Source organism: Ranitomeya variabilis, chromosome 2, assembly GCF_051348905.1.
Source record: "Ranitomeya variabilis isolate aRanVar5 chromosome 2, aRanVar5.hap1, whole genome shotgun sequence".
Taxonomy (NCBI): Eukaryota; Metazoa; Chordata; class Amphibia; order Anura; family Dendrobatidae; genus Ranitomeya; species Ranitomeya variabilis.
Window position 1 is genome coordinate 704,235,296 of NC_135233.1, and position 25,593 is coordinate 704,260,888.

At 47.0% G+C, this 25,593-nt stretch overlaps 1 protein-coding gene across 3 annotated transcripts in view; it reads right to left on the bottom strand.

The window, feature by feature from the left end:
* LOC143807654 (uncharacterized) overlaps window positions 1–16,843 on the bottom strand; it is a 79,336-nt gene extending 62,493 nt beyond the window's left edge. For 2 of the 3 annotated variants that reach the window (XR_013221776.1, XM_077289458.1), the window contains exon 1: window positions 16,621–16,843. Coding sequence is in view for 2 of the 3 variants with exons in the window: in XM_077289458.1 (XP_077145573.1) it covers window positions 16,621–16,713 (93 nt within the window). In the remaining variant the exon portion in view is untranslated. The remainder of the gene's footprint in view (window positions 1–16,620) is intronic. The other variant, XM_077289457.1, reaches the window with a different exon arrangement.
* Between the last annotated feature and the right edge of the window lie 8,750 nt (window positions 16,844–25,593).

Genomic DNA, 25,593 nt, shown 5'->3' on the forward strand with positions numbered 1-25,593 from the left:
AACTGTGCCGCTAATTATCTAATCTTCCCTTCATCTCTAAACTCCTGGAACGCCTGGTCCCCTCCCGTCTTACCCGCTATCTCTCTCTTCTCGACCCTCTTCAATCTGGCTTCCGCTCTTTACACTCTACTGAAACTGCCCTCACTAAAGTCTCTAATGACCTACTAACAGCTAAATCTAATGGTCACTACTCCATGCTAATTCTCTTGGATCTTTCCGCAGCATTCGACACTGTGGATCATCAGCTCCTCCTCACTATGCTCCGCTCCATCGGCATCAAGGACACCGTTCTCTCTTGGTTCTCCTCCTATCTCTCTGACCGATCCTTCACTGTATGTTTTGCTGGTTCCTCCTCCTCTCCCCTTCCCCTTACTGTTGGGGTTCCTCAAGGATCAGTCCTAGGCCCCCTCCTCTTCTCTTTGTATACTGCCCCTATTGGACAAACAATCAGTAGATTTGGTTTCCAGTACCATTTCTATGCTGACGACACCCAATTATACACCTCTTCTCCTGCTTTCACTCCAACCTTCTTAGAAAACACCAGTGATTGTCTTACCGCTGTCTCTAACATCATGTCCTCCCTCTATCTGAAACTGAACCTGTCAAAAACTGAACTCCTCGTGTTCTCTCCCTCTACTAACCTACCTTTGCCTGACATTGCCATCTCCGTGTGCGGTTCCACCATTACTCCCAAGCAACATGCCCGCTGCCTTGGGGTCATCCTTGATTCCGAGCTTTCACTCACCCCCCACATCCGATCACTGGCTCGCTCTTCTTATCTGCATCTCAAAAACATTTCTAGAATTCGCCCTTTTCTTACTTTCGACTCTGCAAAAACTCTTACTGTCTCACTTATTCATTCTGGTCTGGACTATTGTAACTCTCTACTAATCGGCCTCCCACCTTACCAAACTCTCCCCGCTCCAATCTGTCCTGAATGCTGCTGCCAGGATCCGATCATATTCCTCACCAACCGTTACACCGATGCCTCTACCTTGTGCCAGTAATTACACTGGCTACCCATCCACTCCAGAATCCAGTACAAAACTACTACCCTCATCCACAAAGCACTCCATGGCTCAGCACCACCCTACATCTCCTCTCTGGTCTCAGTCTACCACCCTACCCGTGCCCTCCTCTCCGCTAATGACCTCAGGTTAGCATCCTCAATAATCAGAACCTCCCATTCCCGTCTCCAAGACTTTACACGTGCTGCGCCGATTCTTTGGAATGCACTACCTAGGTTAATACGATTAATCCCCAATCCCCACCGTTTTAAGCGCGCCCTAAAAACTAATTTGTTCAGATTGGCCTACCGCCTCAACGCATTAACCTAACTATCCCTGTGTGGCCTAATAAAAAAAAAAAAAACATAATCAGGTTCCTCGCATCATGTTCTCATACACTTTATGCAGTCAATAGCACTGTCTGTACTGCTACATACTTAGGCAGTTCTGCTACTGGTTCATGCAGCTTTACATGAACACCCGAGCCTTACACTATGGCTGGTCCAAATAACTAAAGCAATTGTTACCATCCACCTCTCGTGTCTCCCCTTTTCCTCATAGTTTGTAAGCTTGCGAGCAGGGCCCTCATTCCTCCTGGTATCTGTTTTGAACTGTGATTTCCGTTATGCTGTAATGTCTATTGTCTGTACAAGTCCCCTCTATAATTTGTAAAGCGCTGCGGAATATGTTGGAGCTATATAAATAAAATTATTATTATTAAAATTATTATTATTTTGATCACTGTGGTAGAACCTATCACATTGATCAAAATGAATGAACGAATATGCTGGCAGATTCGGCGGGTGAACTGCGCATGCGCCCCCCCATTTTGGAAGATGGCGGCGCCCATCCTACATCCTAGATGCCAGACGGACACCAGGAGGGACCTCGGAGGTACAGGAGGAGTGGGATCGAACAGCGGGGGGGAGCCGGACAGGGGGGAGAGGGCAGCGGAGGACATAACGGAAGGGAGGAAAGACTGACGGCGGCGGCAGATCGCCGCTGTCAGTCGTTGGTGAGTGCAGATTGGGGTCTCCAGCCATGGCCGATAATATTGCAGCATCGGCCATGGCTGGACTGTAATATTTCACCAAGTTTCATTGGTGAAATATTACAAATTGCTCCAATTGGCTGTTTCACTTTCAACAGCCAATCAGAGCGATCGTAGCCACGTGGGGGCAAAGCCACCCCCCCCTTCCTTGGGCTGAAGTACCACTCCCCCTGTCCCTGCAGATCGGGTGAAATTGGAGTTAACCCTTTCACCCGGTCTGCAGGGTCGCGATCCCTCCATGACGCCACATAGGCGTCACAGGTCGGATTGGCACCGACTCATGAAGCCTACGTGGCGTCACAGGTCGGGAAGGGGTTAAAATTTGTTTTTATTTTTATTCAAATCACCTGTGAAGACAGATGTTTGCTACAAAAAGCCGGATTACTCACCGGTAATGCTCTTTTAGTGAGTCCACGACAGCACCCCACTGGAGAGAGGGATCCGCCCCGCAGGAACAGGAAACCTATTGAGAAATAAAATGGGGCGGTCCGCCTCTCCTCCTCAGTTTTGATTTCAGAGTACCCGGAGGACCGCCAGTGTTAGGCAAATATCATTTATTTCGTTCTTTAAACTTATTTGCTTATGATTAAAAGGATTTTACTCCAATAATATGCATTATGTTAATATAGGGAGGGATGTAAGAGGGTGCTGTCGTGGACTCACTAAAAGAGCATTACCGGTGAGTAATCCGGCTTTTTACTTTTCGCCACGACAGCACCCCACTGGAGATCTTTCAGAGACCATCACCTAGGGAGGGGACCACCGTGCTGAGGACAGTCCTGCCAAAGTCTAGGTCAGAAGTTGACGATAGGTCTAGCCTATAGTGGTTATAAAATGTAGAAGGATTTGACCACGTTGCCGCCTTACATATAGTTTCAATCGGGACGTCTCCCCTCTCTGCCCAGGAGGATGCCATCGCTCTGGTGGAGTGTGCCGTTATGCCTTCCGGAGGGATTTCTTTCCTCGCGGAGTAAGCCAGTCTGATAGCCTCTCTGATCCACCGGGATAAGGTGCTTTTTGTTACTCCATGACCCTTCTTGACTCCCTGGAAGGAAATAAACAGAGCCCTACTCTGTCGCCAGCTGCTGGTCTTTTCAATGTATTTTAACACTACTCTTTTAACGTCTAGAGTGTGATATTTTTGTTCTTCAGGAGTGGAGGGATTACTGAAGAAAGTGGGCAAGATTATTTCTTGTGACCTGTGGAATTTTTTCGCTACTTTGGGTAGGTAGGAAGGGTCTGGTTTAAGAATTAACTTATCCTGAAAAGTTAACAAAAAAGGTGGATCTATAGAGAGTGCTTGGATGTCACTGATTCTCCTAGCTGAAGTCAGTGCTACCAAGAGGGCCGTTTTTAGTGATAAACATTTGATTGGTATTGAGTCTATTGGCTCGAATGGAGAGTCTGTTAGGGCTTGTAAGACTAAATTTAAATCCCAGGGTGGAATTCTAGGTATGTTAACTGGATTCATTCTTTCGCAGGCCGTAATAAATCTGGATACCCATCTATCCCCCGCAATGTTATGGCCATAGAGGGCTCCTAGTGCTGAAACATGAACCTTTAAGGTGTTTACAGTTAGACCTAGTTCTCTCCCTTTTTGAAGAAACTCCAGGATAGAATGTATCGGAATCTCTGATGTGTTGGTAGATGTATGGAATTGAAAAAATTTTCTCCATACTCTTGTATAAATTTTTGTGGTGGAGGGTTTTCTACTATGGAGAAGCGTATCAATTAAACCCCCCGAGAATCCTCTCGATCTTAGCATCTGCCTCTCAAGTTCCAGGCCGTCAGGTGGAGATTGTCCACCTGAGGGTGGAAAAACGGACCCTGGAAGAGAAGGTTGGGCGTTGAGGGGAGGACCCAAGGATCTGAGACCGACATAGTCTGTAGCCATGAGAACCATGGTCTCTTGGGCCAGAATGGAGCTATCAGTACAACTCTCGCCCCTTCTTCTCTGATTTTGCGTATAACTTGAGGTAGCAATATGATCGGAGGAAACGCGTACGCCAGACTGAACTGCCAGGGGGCTTGGAGAGCGTCCAGAATGTCCGGGTGATCTGCTGGATATAGAGAAGCAAATCTCCGGACTTTTCTGTTTTTTCTTGTGGCGAAAAGATCTATCTGAGGACGGCCCCAAAGAGATATTATGTCCAGAAATATTTGCTGGTTTAGACACCACTCTCCTTGTCTCAGGGTGTGTCGGCTTAAAAAGTCCGCCTGCTGATTGCTTGCTCCTCTTATGTGCAACGCAGTAAGGGATGTTAGATGACTTTCTGCTAGGTTTAAAATTTCTGTAGCAGAAGACATCAGAGTTTCTGATCTCGTACCTCCTTGCCGGTTTAGGTATGCCACCGTGGTGGTGTTGTCGGACAGGACTCTGACGTCTTTCCCCCGAAGCTGTGGGAGGAAATGATATAAGGCGTATTCTACAGCATTTAGCTCTTTGAAGTTTGAGGAGCTGCAGCTTTCCTCCATGTTCCATAATCCCTGGCAGTAATCATTTCCCATATGAGCGCCCCAACCATAAGGACTGGCGTCAGTGGTTATGATGTGAGATGGTGTTATTACCCATGGAACCCCACTCATCAAATGGTTTGAGTCTAGCCACCACTCTAAGGAAGTTAAAACCTCTTGAGATAAGGTTATTTTTGTATTTAGGTGACCCAATAACCGTCTATCCTCTTGTAAAACTTGATGTTGCAGTGTTCTAGTATGGTGTTGAGCCCATCTTACTGCAGGTATACAAGAGATAAGAGACCCTAATAATGACATGGCCTGTCTTAGGGATGTACGTGGTTTGTTTATTGCAGCTAGGACTTTGTGTCTGATCAGTTGAATTTTTACCTGTGGTAGAAGACACTTTTGAGATATAGAGTCTAAATGGAACCCCAAGAACGCTTGACGGGAAAGTGGAGTGAGTCTGGATTTTTCGGTATTGATTATCCAGCCCAGGTCCTGTAGGGAGGAAATTGCATGAGCTAAACGATCAGAACATTGAGTAACTGAATTTCCTATTACCAAAAAGTCATCCAGATAGGGCACGATCAAAGTTTCCTTCTGGCGAAGATAGGACATCACCTCTAGCATTATCTTGGTGAAGATCCTCGGCGCTGTTGAGAGGCCGAAGGGCAGAGCCGCATACTGGAAGTGACGAACCTCGTTGTTGATTTTTACCGCCACTCTGAGGAATTTTTGGTATCTATCATGAATAGGGAGATGATAGTAAGCATCCTTTAGATCAATGCCCGCCATCATACAATTTGGGAAGAGGAGCTTTATGGTGGATCTAATGGACTCCATTTTAAAGGTATAATTTTCGATAAATAAGTTGAGTTTTTTAAGGTTAATGATTGTCCTGAAAGAACCGTCGGGCTTAGAAATTAAGAATAGGGGAGAGTAGAACCCCCTACCCTCCTGTCCCACCGGAACTTGGACTAGGACCCGTTTTGATAATAGGGTTTGAATTTCAAGCTCTAACGCCTGTTGCTGTATAGGCGAGCTGAAAGAGGTTATAATATAAGACTCGTGGGGGACACGAGAGAATTTTAATTTAATTCCATCTCGGATGATATTTAAAACCCACGAGCTAGATGTTATCTTTTCCCATTGAGTAGTGAAAAACTTCAGTCTACCCCCAACTGGTATATCCTCAGTATTTGTTATCTTTTGAGGGGTTGGGTCTTCTGAACATGGTACCTCTCTGCTTTTCATCTTTAGCGGTCCATGTTGTAGACCTATCCGTTTGCTTTCTTTTGCCAAACGGTCTCCTTTTGAAGGCTCTCCTATAAAAGGGAATGGAAGAGTCAGGAAAAGCTTTTTTCCTGTCTTTCGCCTTCTTTAGTATGTCATCTAGAGTTTTACCAAAGAGGAACTCACCCTCACATGGGATGGCGCATATTTTCGATTTTGACTGCGCATCGCCCTTCCAGCTTTTCATCCATAGTGCACGCCTTGCGTTGTTTACCAGACCTGCAGACCTTGCCGCTAACCGAAGGGAGTCCGCGGATGCGTCCGCCATAAAGGCTGCTGCACCCCGTATTAAGGGGATGGCTGCCCGTAATTTCTCTCTTGGGGTTTTATTCTCAATTTGTTGGTCCAATTGATCTATCCATATGAGCATTGATCTGGCTGTGCAAGTGCTTGCTACTGCTGGCTTAAATATTCCCGTAGTTGCCTCCCAGGATCTTTTTAGGGAGGACTCGGCTTTGCGATCCAGAGGATCCGAGAGCAGTCCCGCATCTTCTACAGGCAAAGTTGACTGCTTCGAGGTAGAGGCTACAGCAGCGTCAACTTTAGGGACTTTTGTCCATGTGAGAAGCTCGTCGTCACTAAACGGGTATTTTCGTTTTGACGATGAGGGTAAAAAGCTTCTCTGATCTTGCTTTTCCCACTCTTTTTATTAACGCTTTTACTGCCGGTATGACCGGAAAGCATCTCCTTTTTCTCTCTGCCAAACCCGCAAACATTATATCTTGCGTGGTTTGTGCTCCTTTTGTCTCTTCACACCCCATAGTGTCTCGTATTGATTTCACTAAATTGTCCACACTTTCCACCGGGAAGCAAGGACGTCCCTCAATTTCAGACGATGAAGATGATGATGATGATGATGATGATGATGATAGGGAGGCGTCTGAACACACAACCTGGTCACTGTCTGAATTTGACGAGGGTGTCGGTATTTTGGGTTTGGCTTTATGCGGTTTATCTTGGGATATAGCTCTTAATTCTTCCCTGATAATGGTACGCAAGTCCGTAATGGACATTGCCGCTCCTTGTGTGGTTTCAGTTATACAGCCTTGACAAAGTTTTTTGGGGTATGAGTCGGGTAGGGGCTGGCTACATAGAGCACATTCTTTATGTTTTGTTTTTTCACGTTTTTTACCCTGACCCGTGCGCTGAAAGAAGGAGGGAAGGGAGGAGAGAGAGAGAGGGGAAATAGCATTAGCTTAATAGGTAGAGTCACTCACACTCACCCAGTGAAGCTGATAATACCGGATCAGAAGCCCGAGATCCTGTCCTGGATCTGACCACCGAACCGCTCTTATGACCGGTGTCTGAAGATCCTTTGCTGGGACGATCTTTGGCAGGGGGTACTTGGTCTCCTGTTTCAGGGTCCATGGCACCTGGGGATGACATCTTACATCGCCAGATAGTGGCGCTCATTTGATTTAAATATGGCGCCTAAGCGTCCTCCATATTGCGCATGCGCAAGGACCGCACCTTCCCCCCGCCGCCGGCCGCAGCTTGGATACTCCGGAAGTTCAAACTATACTTCCGGGTAAATCCTTGGTGGTGGTCGGCGCGTGCGCAGTCCGGGCCCCGGACTCACTTCCGGAACGCTGTCCTCACCTGATCAGCGAGGATTCCGGCGCCTGCTATTGCCACCTGCTTCGGAAATGATGCCCGGCGGCCCTACCCGGACCAGGTCATCATCCGGGCTTCTGTCAGGCGAGGAGGGAGCCGTCAAACGGATCTCCCCCGACGCTGCCTCTGGACTGCAGCCCCTGCCGTTCTTAAAAGACACCGCACAGGCGGCTTGCATGCCCAGGTATTTTATCTTCATAGAAATCCTGTCGTTCCTGCAGGAACAGGAAACCTAAACTGAGGAGGAGAGGCGGACCGCCCCATTTTATTTCTCAATAGGTTTCCTGTTCCTGCGGGGCGGATCCCTCTCTCCAGTGGGGTGCTGTCGTGGCGAAGAGTAAAAGATCACCTTACCAATAGACAGATCAGTGGCTGGGGTCCTGGGTTGAAATCCCACCAAGGACAACATCTGCAATTAGTTTTTATGTTTATGGCTGTCTTCTGGCACTTAGCCTCGCTTTTCCCACTTGCCCTGTAGAGGTGGCAAGTGGGGTAAATATTTGTAGAGTTAATGTCACCTTTGTATTGTCAGGTGACATCAAGCCCACAGCTTAGTAATGCAGAGGTGTCTATAAGACACCAATCCATTACTAATCCTAAAGTAACATGGTAAATAAAGACAAGGCCAGAATAAAGTCCTTTATTTGAAATAATCACAGACTCCTTTATTGAATCTAAATTTACCATACTTACTGAATACCTAATCCCCGATGCCCTCGTCTCCTGCAAACAATCAAAAAATAATAAACCAACATATAATACTATCCTGTCCGATGTAGTCCACTTAATACCGAGTGTCCCACGGCGGTCTCGTGTGTAGAACAGTCACATCCGATGTGACCACTCTACCCGGCCTCTGGCGATACACTGCGAGAGCGATTACCTCCTGTTAGTATATCACTGAGAGCACAATGTGCTCTCATTTACGGCACTACCGCCGTGTGAGAACTAAGTGAGAGCACCGGAGTTGATCAGCTGATGAACTCTCACAGTAGCTCAGTGATAAACTGACAGGAGGTGATCGCTCCCGCACTGTATCACCAGCGGCCGGGTGAGATCGACTTGGGACACTCTGTATTAAATGGACTATGGCGGAAAGGTGAGAATATATTGGTTTATTACTTTTGATTGCTTGCACAAGACACGGGCATCGAGGATTAGGCATTTGGTGCGTATGTATTTCATATGTTAATATGTAAAGGTTTTGATTTTTTTTTTTACAATTGAACACAGGCACCAGATGATGGGACTATTCTCCCATCATCGGCTCATGTCTGTCTCTGTTATATGAGACAAAAAGATGTAGCCGGACAGGAGTAGTAGTCCCATCAGATGATGCCTGGGTGTACACACACACACACACAGACACACACACACACACACACACACACAGACACACACACACACACACACTCTCCGCCCACACACTCTTCCTCCTTCTGCCATCATTTCCCTTTGACAAATTGCAGCGTTTTTGGCAGCAAATCAGCAAACCTTTTTACACCTGCCTTTTTGCTGCAGATTTGACTGATTCAATTGAAGTTAAAGAGTCAAAAATGCTGCAGAAACGCAAAAAGAATTGACATGCTGAAAAAAAAAAACAAAAAAAAAAAACACTGCAAATACGGATGGAAATTTACTGATCATGTGCACAACACTTCGGGATTGTCATTGCATTACCTTGCTTTAGTATTCCATTGCTTTTTTGGACCATTTACGCGTGTAAAAAAAACACAGCGAAAACTCATCGTGTGCACATAGCCTAAACCTGATATTACAGAAATGGCTCAGAGTTTAGCAGAGGGAGGTACTCCTTAGGAAAACAGACAGAACTCACAGCAAGCCGAACCTTCCAAGTAATGACAAATGACAGAAACCCAAAGTTTGATTACACAAGTCTACAAAAGAAAAAAAAATGTTTTCGGTGCCAAGTTTTTTTTTTAATGGCTTTAGGGTATTTTGAGTGCTGAATTAGAAAATCCCATTGCTTTTGCTGAATTGGTTCTAGTTTTGGAGATAATTCATCCATGATAATAATGCATTGCCCCAATGCGACTTGTGTGTGATAACAAATGCAATAGCTTTTGGTCTGTTTTTTTAAATCCTAAGGCTATGTTCCCATGGTCATCAAATGCCATAGTGGATGGGATTTCAATAAATCCCATGTCCACTATGTGTGCACAGGCACCTTCCCTGCGGAGACGGACATGCGGCGTGCCTTTCCAGACCACAGCATGTCTATTTATCTTGCAGAGATGCTCAGTCTCCGCAAGATAAATGTCACCCGTGTAATGTATTGGACGCGGTGATTCTGCACGGTTCAATGAACATATGCGGAATCACCTGCGTTGAAAAGCTGTCAGCGCTTTTTCGCTTTGGACACAGCAGACGTGCTGCGTCCAAAGCGCTGCCGATTACGAACCATGGGGACGTAGCGTAACAGTGTCTTAGGTAATGACATCCCATATGCCTTACAATGCTACAAAAGTGACTTTTTGAAACGTTACCCCTTAGACCCCAGTCCAGAGCCTCTCACCTAGCCAAATCAGTTCTCATGCTTCGCACTGACGAGGGCCAACAGCCCAAAACACAGTGTCTGCGAATTGAGATACTGATTTGACCCTTATCCTGAGGGTACCGTCACACATTGAAATTTTCATCGCTGCGACGGCACGATTCGTGACGTCGCAGCGTCGTATAATCATCGCTCCAGCGTCGTAGACTGCGGTCACACGTTGCAATCACGGCGCTGGAGCGATGCCGAAGTCCCCGGGTAACCAGGGTAAACATCGGGTAACTAAGCGCAGGGCCGCGCTTAGTAACCCGATGTTTACCCTGGTTACCAGCGTAAACGTAAAAAAACAAACAGTACATACTCACCCGTCGGTGTCCTTCAGGTCCCTTGCCGTCTGCTTCCTGCTCTGAGTGCAGCCGTACAGTGAGAGCAGATCGCAGCACCGCTGCGCTCTGCTCTCACTTTCCGGCCGGCACTCAGAGCAGGAAGCAGACGGCAAGGGACCTGAAGGACACCGACGGGTGAGTATGTACTGTTTGTTTTTTTACGTTTACGCTTGTAACCAGGGTAAACATCGGGTTACTAAGCGCGGCCCTGCGCTTAGTTACCCGATGTTTACCCTGGTTACAAGCGAAGACATCGCTGGATCGCTGTCACACACAACGATCCAGCGATGTCAGCGGGTGATCAAGCGACGAAAGAAAGTTCCAAACGATCTGCTACGACGTACGATTATCAGCAGGGTGTCTGATCGCAGTAGCGTGTCAGACACAGCGATATCGTAACGATATCGCTAGAACGTCACGAATCGTAACGTCGTAGCGATGGAAATTTCAATGTGTGACGGTACCCTAAGTCATATTGCACGACTCGTTAAAGGGTTGATTGTGACTTGTAGGATCGTTACTTCCAACAGGTGGCGCTATAGAGTTTAAGTCCTCTTTTTCTCTGAAGAGGCAATTTGCATTTTTTAAACGAGAATTCTACTGCAATGAATTATCTAATATCTCAGAAACTAGAGTCAATCTGAAAAAACTATAGTCATATTCTTAAATCATCACTATAAAATTAATATAAAACCGTTCAGACATCGTTGGCACCAAAAATCACTCCATACCAGTCTTATTATTAGATCAAGGTTGCGCCCAAATACCTCCCCTTGGTGCGCTCATGTAGGGTTGAAGAATTTCTACTGGCCTTATTGTGAAGTGAGTGAATGCATTATATACATCCCATTGCTGAAACTCCAAAACTACGGTATATCTCCCATAAATATTGGATCGATGCAAGCCCCAATATTCCCTGCTGACCACTGGTTCCAAAACGTCTCAGAACCATGCTTTGATCAGTGGAAGCTTTAATCCTGTGAAGCCTACGTTCCCAACTCTGCGTAAAAGTATCTCAAACTTGCTGTCTTTTTCCCAGATCAAAACTCCTGTTGTCAATATCTGTTCTTTACAGGAGGCCCAAGTACCAGCTCTCTTCCACTTCACCAGTTATAATTAGTTTTTCTCTTCCCCAGCTATAATTAATCCCATATCTTCAATGTTAGGGTGATATGTCCCCTCTCCGGAGACGTCTTATGGTTGTTAATTTTTCTCTATGACAAAAGTATAGATAGAAATAGAATCCTTAAAACTTTTTGTCTGTCAGCATAAAATGACTGTTCAAACCAAGCACAGTCGCTTGGTGCATCATTACATGGCCAAACATTTAGGTGCACATTCCCACTTGCTTGTATATCAGGCAATATTCAAGGGTAAGCTCACACTGTCTTCCCAAATAATCTCTCGAGAGAAAAAGCATCAGAAGGCACTCAGCCATGTTTTACGCAAGTGCGAGCACAGCCTGAGGGTATGTGCACACGTTGCGGAATCTGCTGCGGATTTTTCCGCAGCGGATTTTGAAAATCCGCAGTGCGAAACCACTGCAGTTTTCACTGCGGATTTTATCGCGGTTTCTTCTGCAGATTCCTCTGCGGGTTTTCAACTGCACTTTCCTATTGGTGCATTTTGAAAACCGCTGTGGAATCCGCAGAAAGAACTGACATGCTGCGGAAAATCATCCGCTGCGTTTCCGCGCTGATTTTTCCGCAGCATGTGCACAGCGGTTTTTTTTTCCCCCATAGGTTTACATGGTACTATAAACTTTGGGAAAACTGCTGCGGATCAGCAGCGTCAAATCCGCAGCGTGTGCACATATCCTAATTCTCCACGACCAGCCACTAGTCACTGTGCCCTGCTGTCTCCCTCAGATAATGGCTGGTAATAATGACCTGATACCCGGGTAATTGTCCATACCCGGCCATTAGTCACTGTGCCCTGCTGTCTCCCTCAGATAATGGATGGTATTAATGACCTGCTACCCGGGTAATTCTCCATACCCGGCCATTAGTCACTGTGCCCTGCTCTCTCCCTTAGATAATGGCTGGTATTAATGACCTGATACCCGGGTAATTCTCCATACCCGGCCATTAGTCACTGTGCCCTGCTGTCTCCCTCAGATAATGGCTGGTATTAATGACCTGATACCCGGGTAATTCTCCATACCCGGCCATTAGTCACTGTGCCCTGCTGTCTCCCTCAGATAATGGCTGGCATTAATGACCTGATACCCGGGGTAATTGTCCATACCCGGCCATTAGTCACTGTGCCATGCTGTGTCCCTCAGATGACTGGTATTAATGACCTGATACCCGGGTAATTGTCCATACCCAGCCATTAGTCACTGTGCCCTGCTCTTTCCCTCAGATAATGACTGGTATTAATGACCTGATACCCGGGTAATTGTCCATACCCGGCAATTAGTCACTGTGCCCAGCTCTCTCCCACAGATGACTGGTATTAATGACCTGCTACCCGGGTAATTGTCCATACCCGGCCATTAGTCACTGTGCCCTGCTGTCTCCCTTAGATAATGGCTGGTATTAATGACCTGATACCCGGGTAATTGTCCACACCCGGCCAATTGTCCACACCCGGCCATTAGTCACTGTGCCCTGCTGTCTCCCTCAGATAATGGCTGGTATTAATGACCTGATACCAGGGGTAATTGTCCATACCCGGCCATTAGTCACTGTGCCCTGCTCTCTCCCTCAGATAATAGCTGGTATTAATGACCTGATACCCGGGGTAATTGTCCATACCCAGCCATTAGTCACTGTGCCCTGCTCTCTCCTTCAGATAATGGCTGGTATTAATGACCTGCTACCCGGGTAATTGTCCATACCCGGCCATTAGTCACTGTGCCCTGCTGTCTCCCTCAGATGACTGGTATTAATGACCTGATACCCGGGGTAATTGTCCATACCCAGCCATTAGTCACTGTGCCCTTCTCTCTACCTCAGATAATGGCTGGTATTAATGACCTGCTACCCGGGTAATTGTCCATACCCGGCCATTAGTCACTGTGCCCTGCTGTCTCCCTCAGATGACTGGTATTAATGACCTGATACCCGGGGTAATTGTCCATACCTGGCCATTAGTCACTGTGCCCTGCTCTCTCCCTCAGATAATGGCTGGTATTAATGACCTGCTACCCGGGTAACTGTCCATACCTGGCCATTAGTCACTGTGCCCTGCTGTGTCCCTCAGATAATGACTGGTATTAATGACCTCATACCCGCGTAACTGTCCATACCCGGCCATTAGTCACTGTACCCTGCCATCTCCCTCAGATAATGACTGGTATTAATGACCTGATACCCGGGTAACTGTCCATACCCGGCCATTAGTCACAGTGCCCTGCTGTCTCCCTCAGATAATGGATGGTACTAATGACCTGATACCCAGGTAACTGTCCATACCCGGCCATTAGTCACTGTGCCCTGCTCTCTCCCTCAGATAATGGCTGGTATTAATGACCTGATACCCGGGTAATTGTCCATACCCGGCCATTAGTCACTGTGCCCTGCTGTCTCCCTCAGATAATGGCTGGTATTAATGACCTGATAACCGGGGTAATTGTCCATACCCGGCCATTAGTCACTGTGCCCTGCTGTCTCCCTCAGATAATGGCTGGTATTAATGACCTGATACCCGGGGTAATTGTCCATACCCGGCCATTAGTCACTGTGCCCTGCTGTCTCCCTCAGATAATGGCTGGTATTAATGACATGATACCCGGGTAATTGTCCATACCCGGCCATTAGTCACTGTGCCCTGCTGTCTCCCTCAGATAATGGCTGGTATTAATGACCTGATACCCGGGTAACTGTCCATACCAGGCCATTAGTCACTGTGCCCTGCTGTCTCCCTCAGATAATGGCTGGTATTAATGACCTGTTACCCGGGTAACTGTCCATACCTGGCCATTAGTCACTGTGCCCTGCTGTCTCCCTCAGATAATGGCTGGTATTAATGACCTGATACCCGGGTAATTGTCCATACCTGGCCATTAGTCACTGTGCCCTGCTGTCTCCCTCAGATAATGGCTGGTATTAATGACCTGTTACCCGGGTAACTGTCCATACCTGGCCATTAGTCACTGTGCCCTGCTGTCTCCCTCAGATAATGGCTGGTATTAATGACCTGATACCCGGGTAATTGTCCATACCCGGCCATTAGTCACTGTGCCCTGCTGTCTCCCTCAGATAATGGCTGGTATTAATGACCTGCTACCCGGGTAACTGTCCATACCCGGCCATTAGTCACTGTGCCCTGCTGTCTCCCTCAGATAATGGCTGGTATTAATGACCTGATACCCGGGTAATTGTCCATACCCGGCCATTAGTCACTGTGCCCTGCTCTCTCCCTCAGATAATGGCTGGTATTAATGACCTGTTACCCGGGTAACTGTCCATACCAGGCCATTAGTCACTGTGCCCTGCTGTCTCCCTCAGATAATGGCTGGTATTAATGACCTGATACCCGGGTAATTGTCCATACCTGGCCATTAGTCACTGTGCCCTGCTGTCTCCCTCAGATAATGGCTGGTATTAATGACCTGATACCCGGGGTAACTGTCCATACCAGGCCATTAGTCACTGTGCCCTGCTGTCTCCCTCACATAATGGCTGGTATTAATGACCTGTTACCCGGGTAACTGTCCATACCCGGCCATTAGTCACTGTGCCCTGCTGTCTCCCTCAGATAATGGCTGGTATTAATGACCTGTTACCCGGGTAACTGTCCATACCTGGCCATTAGTCACTGTGCCCTGCTGTCTCCCTCAGATAATGGCTGGTATTAATGACCTGATACCCGGGTAATTGTCCATACCTGGCCATTAGTCACTGTGCCCTGCTGTCTCCCTCAGATAATGGCTGGTATTAATGACCTGTTACCCGGGTAACTGTCCATACCTGGCCATTAGTCACTGTGCCCTGCTGTCTCCCTCAGATAATGGCTGGTATTAATGACCTGATACCCGGGTAATTGTCCATACCCGGCCATTAGTCACTGTGCCCTGCTGTCTCCCTCAGATAATGGCTGGTATTAATGACCTGCTACCCGGGTAACTGTCCATACCCGGCCATTAGTCACTGTGCCCTGCTGTCTCCCTCAGATAATGGCTGGTATTAATGACCTGATACCCGGGTAATTGTCCATACCCGGCCATTAGTCACTGTGCCCTGCTCTCTCCCTCAGATAATGGCTGGTATTAATGACCTGTTACCCGGGTAACTGTCCATACCAGGCCATTAGTCACTGTGCCCTGCTGTCTCCCTCAGATAATGGCTGGTATTAATGACCTGATACCCGGGTAATTGTCCATACCTGGCCATTAGTCACTGTGCCCTGCTCTCTCCCTCAGATAATGGCTGGTATTAATGACCTGATACCCGGGGTAACTGTCCATACCCGGCCATTAGTCACTGTGCCCTGCTGCCTCCCTCAGATAATGGCTGGTATTAATGACCTGATACCCGGGTAACTGTCCATACCAGGCCATTAGTCACTGTGCCCTGCTGCCTCCCTCAGATAATGGCTGGTATTAATGACCTGATACCCGGGTAATTGTCCATACCAGGCCATTAGTCACTGTGCCCTGCTGTCTCCCTCAGATAATGGCTGGTATTAATGACCTGATACCCGGGTAATTGTCCATACCCAGCCATTAGTCACTGTGCCCTGCTCTCTCCCTCAGATAATGGCTGGTATTAATGACCTGATACCCGGGGTAACTGTCCATACCAGGCCATTAGTCACTGTGCCCTGCTCTCTCCCTCAGATAATGGCTGGTATTAATGACCTGATACCCGGGGTAATTGTCCATACCAGGCCATTAGTCACTGTGCCCTGCTGTCTCCCTCAGATAATGGCTGGTATTAATGACCTGATACCCGGGTAACTGTCCATACCAGGCCATTAGTCACTGTGCCCTGCTGTCTCCCTCAGATAATGGCTGGTATTAATGACCTGATACCCGGGGTAATGGTCCATACCCGGCCATTAGTCACTGTGCCCTGCTGTCTCCCTCAGATAATGGCTGGTATTAATGACCTGATACCCGGGGTAACTGTCCATACCAGGCCATTAGTCACTGTGCCCTGCTGTCTCCCTCACATAATGGCTGGTATTAATGACCTGTTACCCGGGTAACTGTCCATACCCGGCCATTAGTCTCCCCTCTCAGACGGCCATTCATCCCACATGTAGTGCCCCGCAGACAGGAGGCGGTACAGGCCTCACCCCGGAGAGGACCGTGCACACGCGACAATACAAAGCCCCGTCCGCGCTTACTTGGCTCCAGCAGATGTACTCGCTGTTCCTTTGGTCTTCCACCAGAGACCATATCTTAGTGAGGAATTTGGGAACACTGGAGCTGGCCTTCATTGTAGCAGTGCGCCGGGCCGCGAGATCCCTCCTCCTGTGCCGTTGTGGAGCCTGGACCTCTCTGCCTAGTCCCAATCATTTACATGCCTTCCATACACTAACAACACACGGGGCTCCTCCCCCTCACGTGACCTCTATTCACTCAACGCACCGCCTTCCTCACGTGACCTGCCTGCGGTCCAACGCGCTCCAGCTGCACGTCAGGGTTTTTTTTTTTCCGTATTCGAAATACTTTATTAGCAGTGAAGCGTACACGCACATTTCCACAAAGGACGTGCTTACAAAAAAAATGGCGGGCGATTTCTTGTGTAGTTTTAACCACATCCAAACATGGACTTTGCTGCTGTAGTCAGAATTCTCCTCTTAAAAAAATAAAAAAACCAACCACAGCGTCATAATAATTTTTCTTTAAAACATAGACTTTTTCTCAAGTACAAGGCTATGCCCCAGACACCTCTTTATAAGAGCGTGTAAATTGGGCGTTGTATAGTGAGTGGTATGACAGGAAACCTCAGGAGTCTTGTCCCTGTGCCTTGCTTTTGTTATAGCGGTCAGTCATCCTTCATACCTGCTCCTGTTGGAGCCGCTGTAACACCTATGGGCGTAGTCATTATTGGAATGGATCCCACTGATTCTGAGATTTTTTTGCTGGAATCTTTAGCGAACACCGTGTTGCGTTTGGAGAGCCCCTGATGTGCCTAAACAGTGGAAATTCCCCATAAGTGACACCATTTTGGAAACTAGACCCCCCAAGGAATGAATCTAGATGTGTGAGCAACTTGAACGCCCAGCTGCTTCACGGAAGGTTATAGCGTAGAACCGTGAAACTAATAAAATCACATTTTGCCCACAAAAATGTTCTTTTAGCCCCAAATTTTGCATTTTAAAAAGGTTACCCGGAGGAAATGCACCATGCAATTAGTTGTGCAATTTCTCCTTAGTACACAGATACCTGTTATGTAGGGGAAAACTACTGTTTGGTCGCACAGCAGAGCTCGGAAGGGAAGGAGTGCCATTTGACTTTTGGAGCACAACTACCTGAGCGGAGCTCAGCCAGCAACTAACTAACTTTCCCTAAAGGCGACCAGTTTTACCTATGTGGGAGTGACCTAATAAATAGGGGCGAGAGCTCCCCCTGGTGGCCTGGAGTGTGAAATGTGTTGCATGTTTGTGATACCTGGATGCAGTTATCCTTCTTTGCCTCCAAACGTAGCATCACTCTCCCCGAGAGGAAAGCAATACCACTGTGACGACCAGGACCCTGGGGCACTGCATGTGTCTTAGGGTGCAGAAGTACCATTTTCAAAGGAAGGGGGAGGAACATCTCCCTTTGAAGAAAAAAAAAAAGGAAAGTTTGTGGACTTGACTCATACTGAGTCCTCTTTGCTATCTCTAGTATTGCTGTTTGTATAATTGTTGTATATATGTTTTGCCATGTTGGGGACAACCATGTTAAAAAGAAGGGGGTATGTAGGGAATGTGACATTATGTCTTATTATGTCTTGCATATTATGTGATACTGCTATGCATAAAGCGTATTATCACTATGTATTAATGGTACTACAACACAGTAACATGTATTACCGTTTTCTGCTATTATGTATAATATGTTCATGTTATTATTTACACATGTACTGTTTTGTTAGGGAAAGTGAAGGACCCTGGGCTAGTCACTAGGTTTAGTGTTAGGGGAGCAGTATCCCAAGTTGGCCACTAGCTTCTTTAGCAATGACCTTTTGTGGCTTACCCTTCTTGTCGAGTGTGTCAATAACTGCCTTCTGGACATCTGTCAAGTCAGCAGTCTTCTCCATGATTGTGGAGCCTACTGAAACAGACTAAGGGACCTTTGTAATAGCTAAGGAATCCTTTGCATGTGTTTTTTTGTTAATTATTCTAATTTACTGAGATAATTACTTTTGTTTTTTAATCGGCTGTAAGCCATAATCATCAATATTAACAGAAATAAACACTTGAAATACCATATATACTCAGTTTTCAGCCCATGTTTTTTAGGCTGAAAGTGCCCCTCTCGGCTTATACTCGAGTCATTGTACCAAGGGGTAGGCGGGGGAGGCGCCTCCACTCCCATAGGCGTGGAGCGCATATTCATTACTTTAATGAGCGGTACCATGTGACCGCTGAACACAGGAACAAGCTCCCGGCGTGCGCCGGAGACCGTCGGAGAAGCAGGGAAGTGCAAACCGCGCCAGGAGGTGGTGAATATGATGGGGGAGGGAGAGCCATGCGATATTCACCTGTCCCCATTAAACCGCCGGGCTCTGTCTTCCGCATCCTCTGGCTGGGATGTTCAGGTCAGAGGGCGCGATGACGTGGTTAGTGTGCGCCCTCTGCCTGAACAGTCACAGCCAGAGGACCCGGAAGACACAGCGGCGCACGGCGGTGGAATGGGCACAGGTGAATATCGCAAGTGCTGAGGGCCTGAGCCAGCGGCTACTCCGGCACCTGGCCCCATAGCACACCGGTGTCCCTGCCTGCTCAGGACAAGAGATGGTTATGTCATTTTTTTTTTTTTTTTAAATCGCAGCAGCATATGGGGCATATTATTCTATGGAGCATCTTATGGGGCCATCAACTTTTATGGAGCAGCATATGGGGCATATTATTCTATGGAGCTTCTTATGGAGCCATCATTAACCTTTTATGCAGCATTCTATGGGGCATATTTTAATATGGAGCATCTTATAGGGCCCATCATGAACTGTATGGAGCATTATATGGGGCTCTTGATTCAATATGGATTTTCAAAAACACTTAACCTACTGATGTCTCAATTAATTTTACTTTTATTGGTATCTATTTTTATTTTTGAAATTTACCAGTAGCTGCTGCATTTCCCACCCTAGGCTTATACTCGAGTCATTAAGTTTTCCCTTTTTTTGTGGCAAAATTAGGGGTCTCGGCTTATACTCGGGTCGACTTATACTCGAGTATATACAGTAGATCAGTGTTTTTCAACCAGTGTGCCGCGGCACACTAGTGTGCCGCGACACATGGTCGGGTGTGCCGCGGGGAACGGGAGTCAGCTGTTCTCTGTGCCGACTGTCAAGCTGACAGCCGGCACAGAGAAGCTGCAGCGCGCCGGCTCCCGGAGATCAATTGTACTCGCAGACATCTACCAGCTGCGAGTACAATTGAGGCTCTGACTGCCGGGTCAGAGCGACGCCAGCAGCGTGATCAAGTCATGTGATCACGCTGCTGACGTCACTATCCGGCGCGCAGGAGAAAGAAGAGACTTGGTGGTAAGTGCTCCTGTGCTGTGGAGCTGAAGACACCGAAGATCCAGCGTGGGGTGGGTTTATGGGGAGTATGTGGGGGGATTTATTAAGTGTGTGGGGGGATTTATTCAGTGTGTGGGGGGATTTATTCAGTGTGTGGGGGGATTTATTCAGTGTGTGTGGGGGATTTATTCAGTGTGTACGTGGGGGGGGGGGCTGGAATTTATTTAGCATGTGTGGGGCAGGGTGCATTTATTCTGTGGAAGGGGATGGATTTATTCTATCGGAAGGGCAGTGGATATATTCTGTGGGGGTGAGTGGGGAGATGGGGGTGGACACAGTAGCGAGGGGAAAAATGTGTGCTGACAGTACTGGGAGCAACGGTGATGGGATGTGTGAGGACAGTATGGGGAGTCGGGGGAATGTGTGAGGGGGGAATGTGTGAGGAGGAAATATGGAGAGAGCAAAGGGGTATGTTAGCAGGGGGGGGATGTACAGGAAGAGGCTATTAGAAATGTGTGCAGACAGTATGGGGGGATGAAAGTGTGAGTGGACACATAATAGATACTGAGTAGTGTGAGGGTAACAGCCAGGAGGAGACAGTATGCCAAGTAGGAGGAGTGTAATGAAGGGGCACAGTAGAGAGACTGGGCTCTCTATGAGGGACACCGTATGAGAAGGCAGTGTGAAGTATGGAAAAGAGAGAGAGGGTAGTGTGGATGGCATGTACCATAAGAGGGACAGTGAGGGTCATATTATGTGCTGGGAATAAAGTGAGGGGCAATTATTTACTCAGAGGCTCAGCCTAGGGCAGATATTGTTATTCCGGAGCATTATAATAACACTGCTATCTTTAAGGGTGTTGTGTCGGGATGTGCTGCAGAAGACAGGAGAAGATGGAAGTCTGCAGAAACGAGCTCTGCCGGTGGATGAGAAGAGTCATCATGGCATCTGGACAAGGTGAAGATGAAAAGAAAGAGGCGACTCCACAAACAACGTCATCTATCAGGTACCTGGATGTAAATGTGTTTTTTTTGTGATACTAATTCTCATTTTTATTTGTTAGGAACATTAACCCCTTCCCGACATGTGACGGAATAGTACGTCACATGTCGGGACCCCCGCTTTGATGTGCGCTCCGGCGGTGAGCGCACATCAAAGTCGCGACATGTCAGCTGTTTTTTACAGCTGACATGTGCGCGCAATAGCGGCGGGTGAAATCGCGATCACCCGCCGCTATTAACTAGTTAAATGCCGCTGTCAAACGCAGACAGCGGCATTTAACTACCGCATCCGGCCGTGCGGCCGGATATGAGCGCATCGCCGACCCCTGTCACATGATCGGGGGTCGGCGATGCTCCTCCATTGTAACCATAGAGGTCCTTGAGACCTCTATGGTTACTGATTGCCGGTGGCTGTGAGCGCCCCCTGTGGTCGGCGCTCACAGCACACCTGCATTTTAGCTACATAACAGCGATCTGATGATCGCTGTTATGTAGCAGAGCCGATCGGGCTGTGCCTGCTTCTAGCCTCCCATGGAGGCTATAGAAGCATGGCAAAAGTAAAAAAAAAAAAGTTTTTAAAAATGTGAAAAAAATAAAAAAAACATAAAAGTTTAAATCACCCCCCTTTCGCCCCAATCAAAATAAATCAATAAAAAAAAACAAAAACCTACACATATTTGGTATCGCCGCGTTCAGAATCGCCCGATCTATCAATTAAAAAAAAGCATTAACCTGATCGCTAAATGGCGTAATGAGAAAAAAATTCGAAACGACAGATTTACGTTTTTTTGATCGCCACGACATTGCATTAAAATGCAATAACGGGCGATCAAAAGAACGTATCTACACCAAAATGCTATCATTAAAAACGCCAGCTCGGCACGCAAAAAATAAGCCCTCACCTGACCCCAGATCACGAAAAATGGAGACGCTACGAGTATCGGAAAATGGCGCAATTTTGTTTTGTTTTGTTTTTTGCAAAGTTTGGAATTTTTTTTCACCACTTAGGTGAAAAATAACCTAGTCATGTTAGGTGTCTATGAACTCGTAGTGACCTGGAGAATCATAATGGCAGGTCAGTTTTAGCATTTAGTGAACCTAGCAAAATAGGCAAGCAAAAAACAAGTGTGGGATTGCACTTTTTTTGCAATTTCACTGCACTTGGAATTTTTTTCCCGTTTTCTAGTACACGACATGCTAAAACCAATGATGTCGTTCAAAAGTACAACTCGTCCCGCAAAAAATAAGCCCTCACATGGCCAAATTGACGGAAAAATAAAAAAGTTATGGCTCTGGGAAGGAGGGGAACGAAAAACGAAAACGGAAAAACGGAAAAAGCTCCGGGGGTGAAGGGGTTAAAGGGGATGTCCAAGGTTGTGATGAGTCTGCAGTCATACTATGTGACTGCAGACTTCTGAATTCTCACAGTGCACACTGCTATCATAATTCTCTGATGTTGGTGATTTACATACATGCGGTCACGTGCTGACTAGACATGTGTGGCCTCATTCAATGAAAATGAATTGACTGAGGCCGGACACGTCTAGTTAGAATGTGGCCAGAAGTATCCAAATCACATACTTGTGCTGTCATGACCGTCCACTCTGGCCACCGGCAAGGGAGAATCCTGAAAGTGTGCAGTGCTTGCGCTGTGAGAATTCAAAAGCCTGCAGTCACATAGAATGACTGCAGACTTTCATCTCAAACCTGGACGCACCATTTTGTGCCATTTTGGTTGGTGGTGTGCCTCGGGATTTTTTAAGTATAAAAAATGTGCCGCGGCTCAAAAAAGGTTGAAAATCACTGCAGTAGATCACTCTGTTTGTAATGACTCTATATAATATATGAGTTTCACGTTTTGTATTGAAGAACTGAAATAAATTACCTTTTTGTTGATACTCTAACTTTCTGAGAAGCATATATATATATATATATATATATATATATATATATATATATATATATATATATATATATATTCTGATTTTTTTAAAAAAATGTGTTTTTTTTTTACTTTTTTTTTTTTACCTTGTCCCACTATGGGACTTTTACTTTCAGTAGCCTGATCATAGTTATAATCCATGGCAATGCACGAGCATTGCAATGGATTATAACGGTCAGTGCTGCACTGACACAAACCCCTCTGCGCATGGTCTCAGGGGCTTGCTGTAGCCTGGTAACCCGGATGTCGTCATAACAACATCGGCTCACCATGGCAACGATTGGGTCCCCACGATGACGCTGATCCAAGGGCAGAGTGGCTTTTATTCCTCTGCCTTTTTCCTAAATGCTGCAGTCTAAGGGGTTAAAGTTCCGGAAGCGGTGCGGACACCACTCCTGGCACTGAGATCAAGGTGTCTGCTGTCTGAATCAGCTGACACCCTGCAGCGATCAAACATGCACAGCCTCTGTGCGTGTAAAATCGCCTGGATGTACTCAGTACGACCAAGGTTGGTAAGTACCAGCCGACCATGACGTACTGAATATGTCCAAGGTCAGAAAGAAGTTAAATAAACAAGAATTTCAACATAACTAGGTATGAGTGGACCCGTGAATATTTGGGTTCTTCCGGTTCAGACGAACTCTAGTTCAAAGTTCGGTTTGGCATCCAAACTTGACCCTGAAACCAATAGAAGTCAATGGAAACCTGAAGTTCGATGCTTTAAAATGTCTGTAAAATAGTTGTAGTAAGGCCGGTTTCACACTAGCATTTGTGTCCGCAGCGTAGGCTTGCGTACTTCTTACTTTCAGATCCACATAGATCCGCATCCGTCCTGTGTACCTATCTTTAGCATTGTATATGCATGGACATGCGTGGTCATGCGTTATATGCGGATGCGTCCCCGTGCGGTGTTTTGACGTGCCCGCCGAACGCAATATGTTGGATAGGTACGCAGGACGGAAGCTGATCTATGCGGTTCTGAAGGTAAGAAGTATGCAGCCCTACGCTGCGGACACAAACGCTAGTGTGAAACCGGCCTAAGGGCTAGGGAGCTGCCAGAGGAAGCAAAATGGCGGTAAGAGCAGGCAATTGTCCTGCAACCATATATGGATAGGAAAATGACTTAAAATAGCATAGAATAAAACAAAATAATCTTAAACCTGGAGGCAGAAGTCCTAGTGGAGGAGGTGGTGGAGGTGGATGTGGCAGTGTAGGTTGAAGAGGCAAGGGAAGAGGTTTCTAACACTGTTTTTGTGGGGGGGGGTTTAAGGAAATGACTTAAATGAACATAGAATAAAAAAAACAATTTAGAACCAGGAGGCAGAGGTCTAAGTGGTGTAGGTGGATGTGGCAGTGTAGGTGGAGAGGCAAAGGAGGAGGTAGCCAACACTGTTTTTATGTTTTTTTGTTTTCACTGTTTTGGGGAGGCCCCTGAAATTAAATGAATGGCAAATAGAGTATAACAATATCTAGGTGCGGCTGATATAGTTGTCTAGTCCACCAAAGGTACAGACAAGTCCTGTGGGATCCATGCCTGGTTCATTTTATTGAATGATAGCTACCCCACGTTGGCTGCGAACCAGCTGATGCGCCTGTCTGTGATTACAGCCCAGCCGTGCTAAACACACATTCCGACAGTATACATCCCGCAGAGCAGGCCAGCATCTCTAATGCATAAAAGGGAAGCTCAGGCTACATGTGTGGATACTTACTCTACCACCGTGTTGTAACACTGCCTCCTGCTAATACGGACCGTATCAAATGGTGATGCCTGATATCGTGGTGTGCTGAGAAAGTTTTGCCACATTTCAGCCATGCTAACCCTTCCTTTTGAGGTGTTAGCTTCCTCCTTCTAGGCTTTGTTCTTCCACTGAGCCCCCACTGTCAGGTGGAATGCCATCAGTTGTGCCTCTACCAGCGTGCTCTTGTATTAGCGTGTTTTGCTTTCCTGCTCCAGTGACAGAAATAATGATAGTACATTGTCCTTGTAGCGGTGATCCAGAAGGGTAGTCACCCAGTAATCAGCAATGGTGGTGGTGCCACCCTGCTGTGAACACATTTCCTCCTCATCCTCTTTCTCATTCTCCAAAACTGTTCCCTAGCTGGATAGTTGTGAAACTGGCCGCTGTTGGTACAGGAACCCACCCTCCAAGCCATATGTGAACGACAGGCCTGATAACTGTGTGGAAATTCCTTGTTCCTCCTGCTCCTCTTCCTCCTGTGTCACCACGTCATCCATCATCCCCTAAAGTGTTTTTTCCAGAAGGCATAGAAGTGGTATAATAATGCTCATGATGGATTCATCAGCGCTGGCCATGTCGGTGTTGTATTTGAAGCTGCACAACACGGCCCACACGTCCCGCATGGAGGCCCACTCCTTGGTAGTGAAGTAATGCTCTTCCGCATTTTTAAGGAAGCTCTGCACCAACAAATTCAACATATGCGCCAGGCAAAGAATGTGTGTCAAGCTGGCAACGCCCAGAACTGCTACAATATTTTGCCCGTTATGGCACAGCACCAGGCCTGGCTTGAGGTATACTGGCACCAACCACTGGTCTGTCTGTTGTTTGATCCCCATTCACAGTTCATGTATGAGGCTAGGTCAGAGCGGTAGTCATGGCTGAGGACTCCCGCTCCATCGCACCCTGGCCTCTCCTCACATAAACACGGTGCTCCTTAATCAGCATACCTGTGTCTT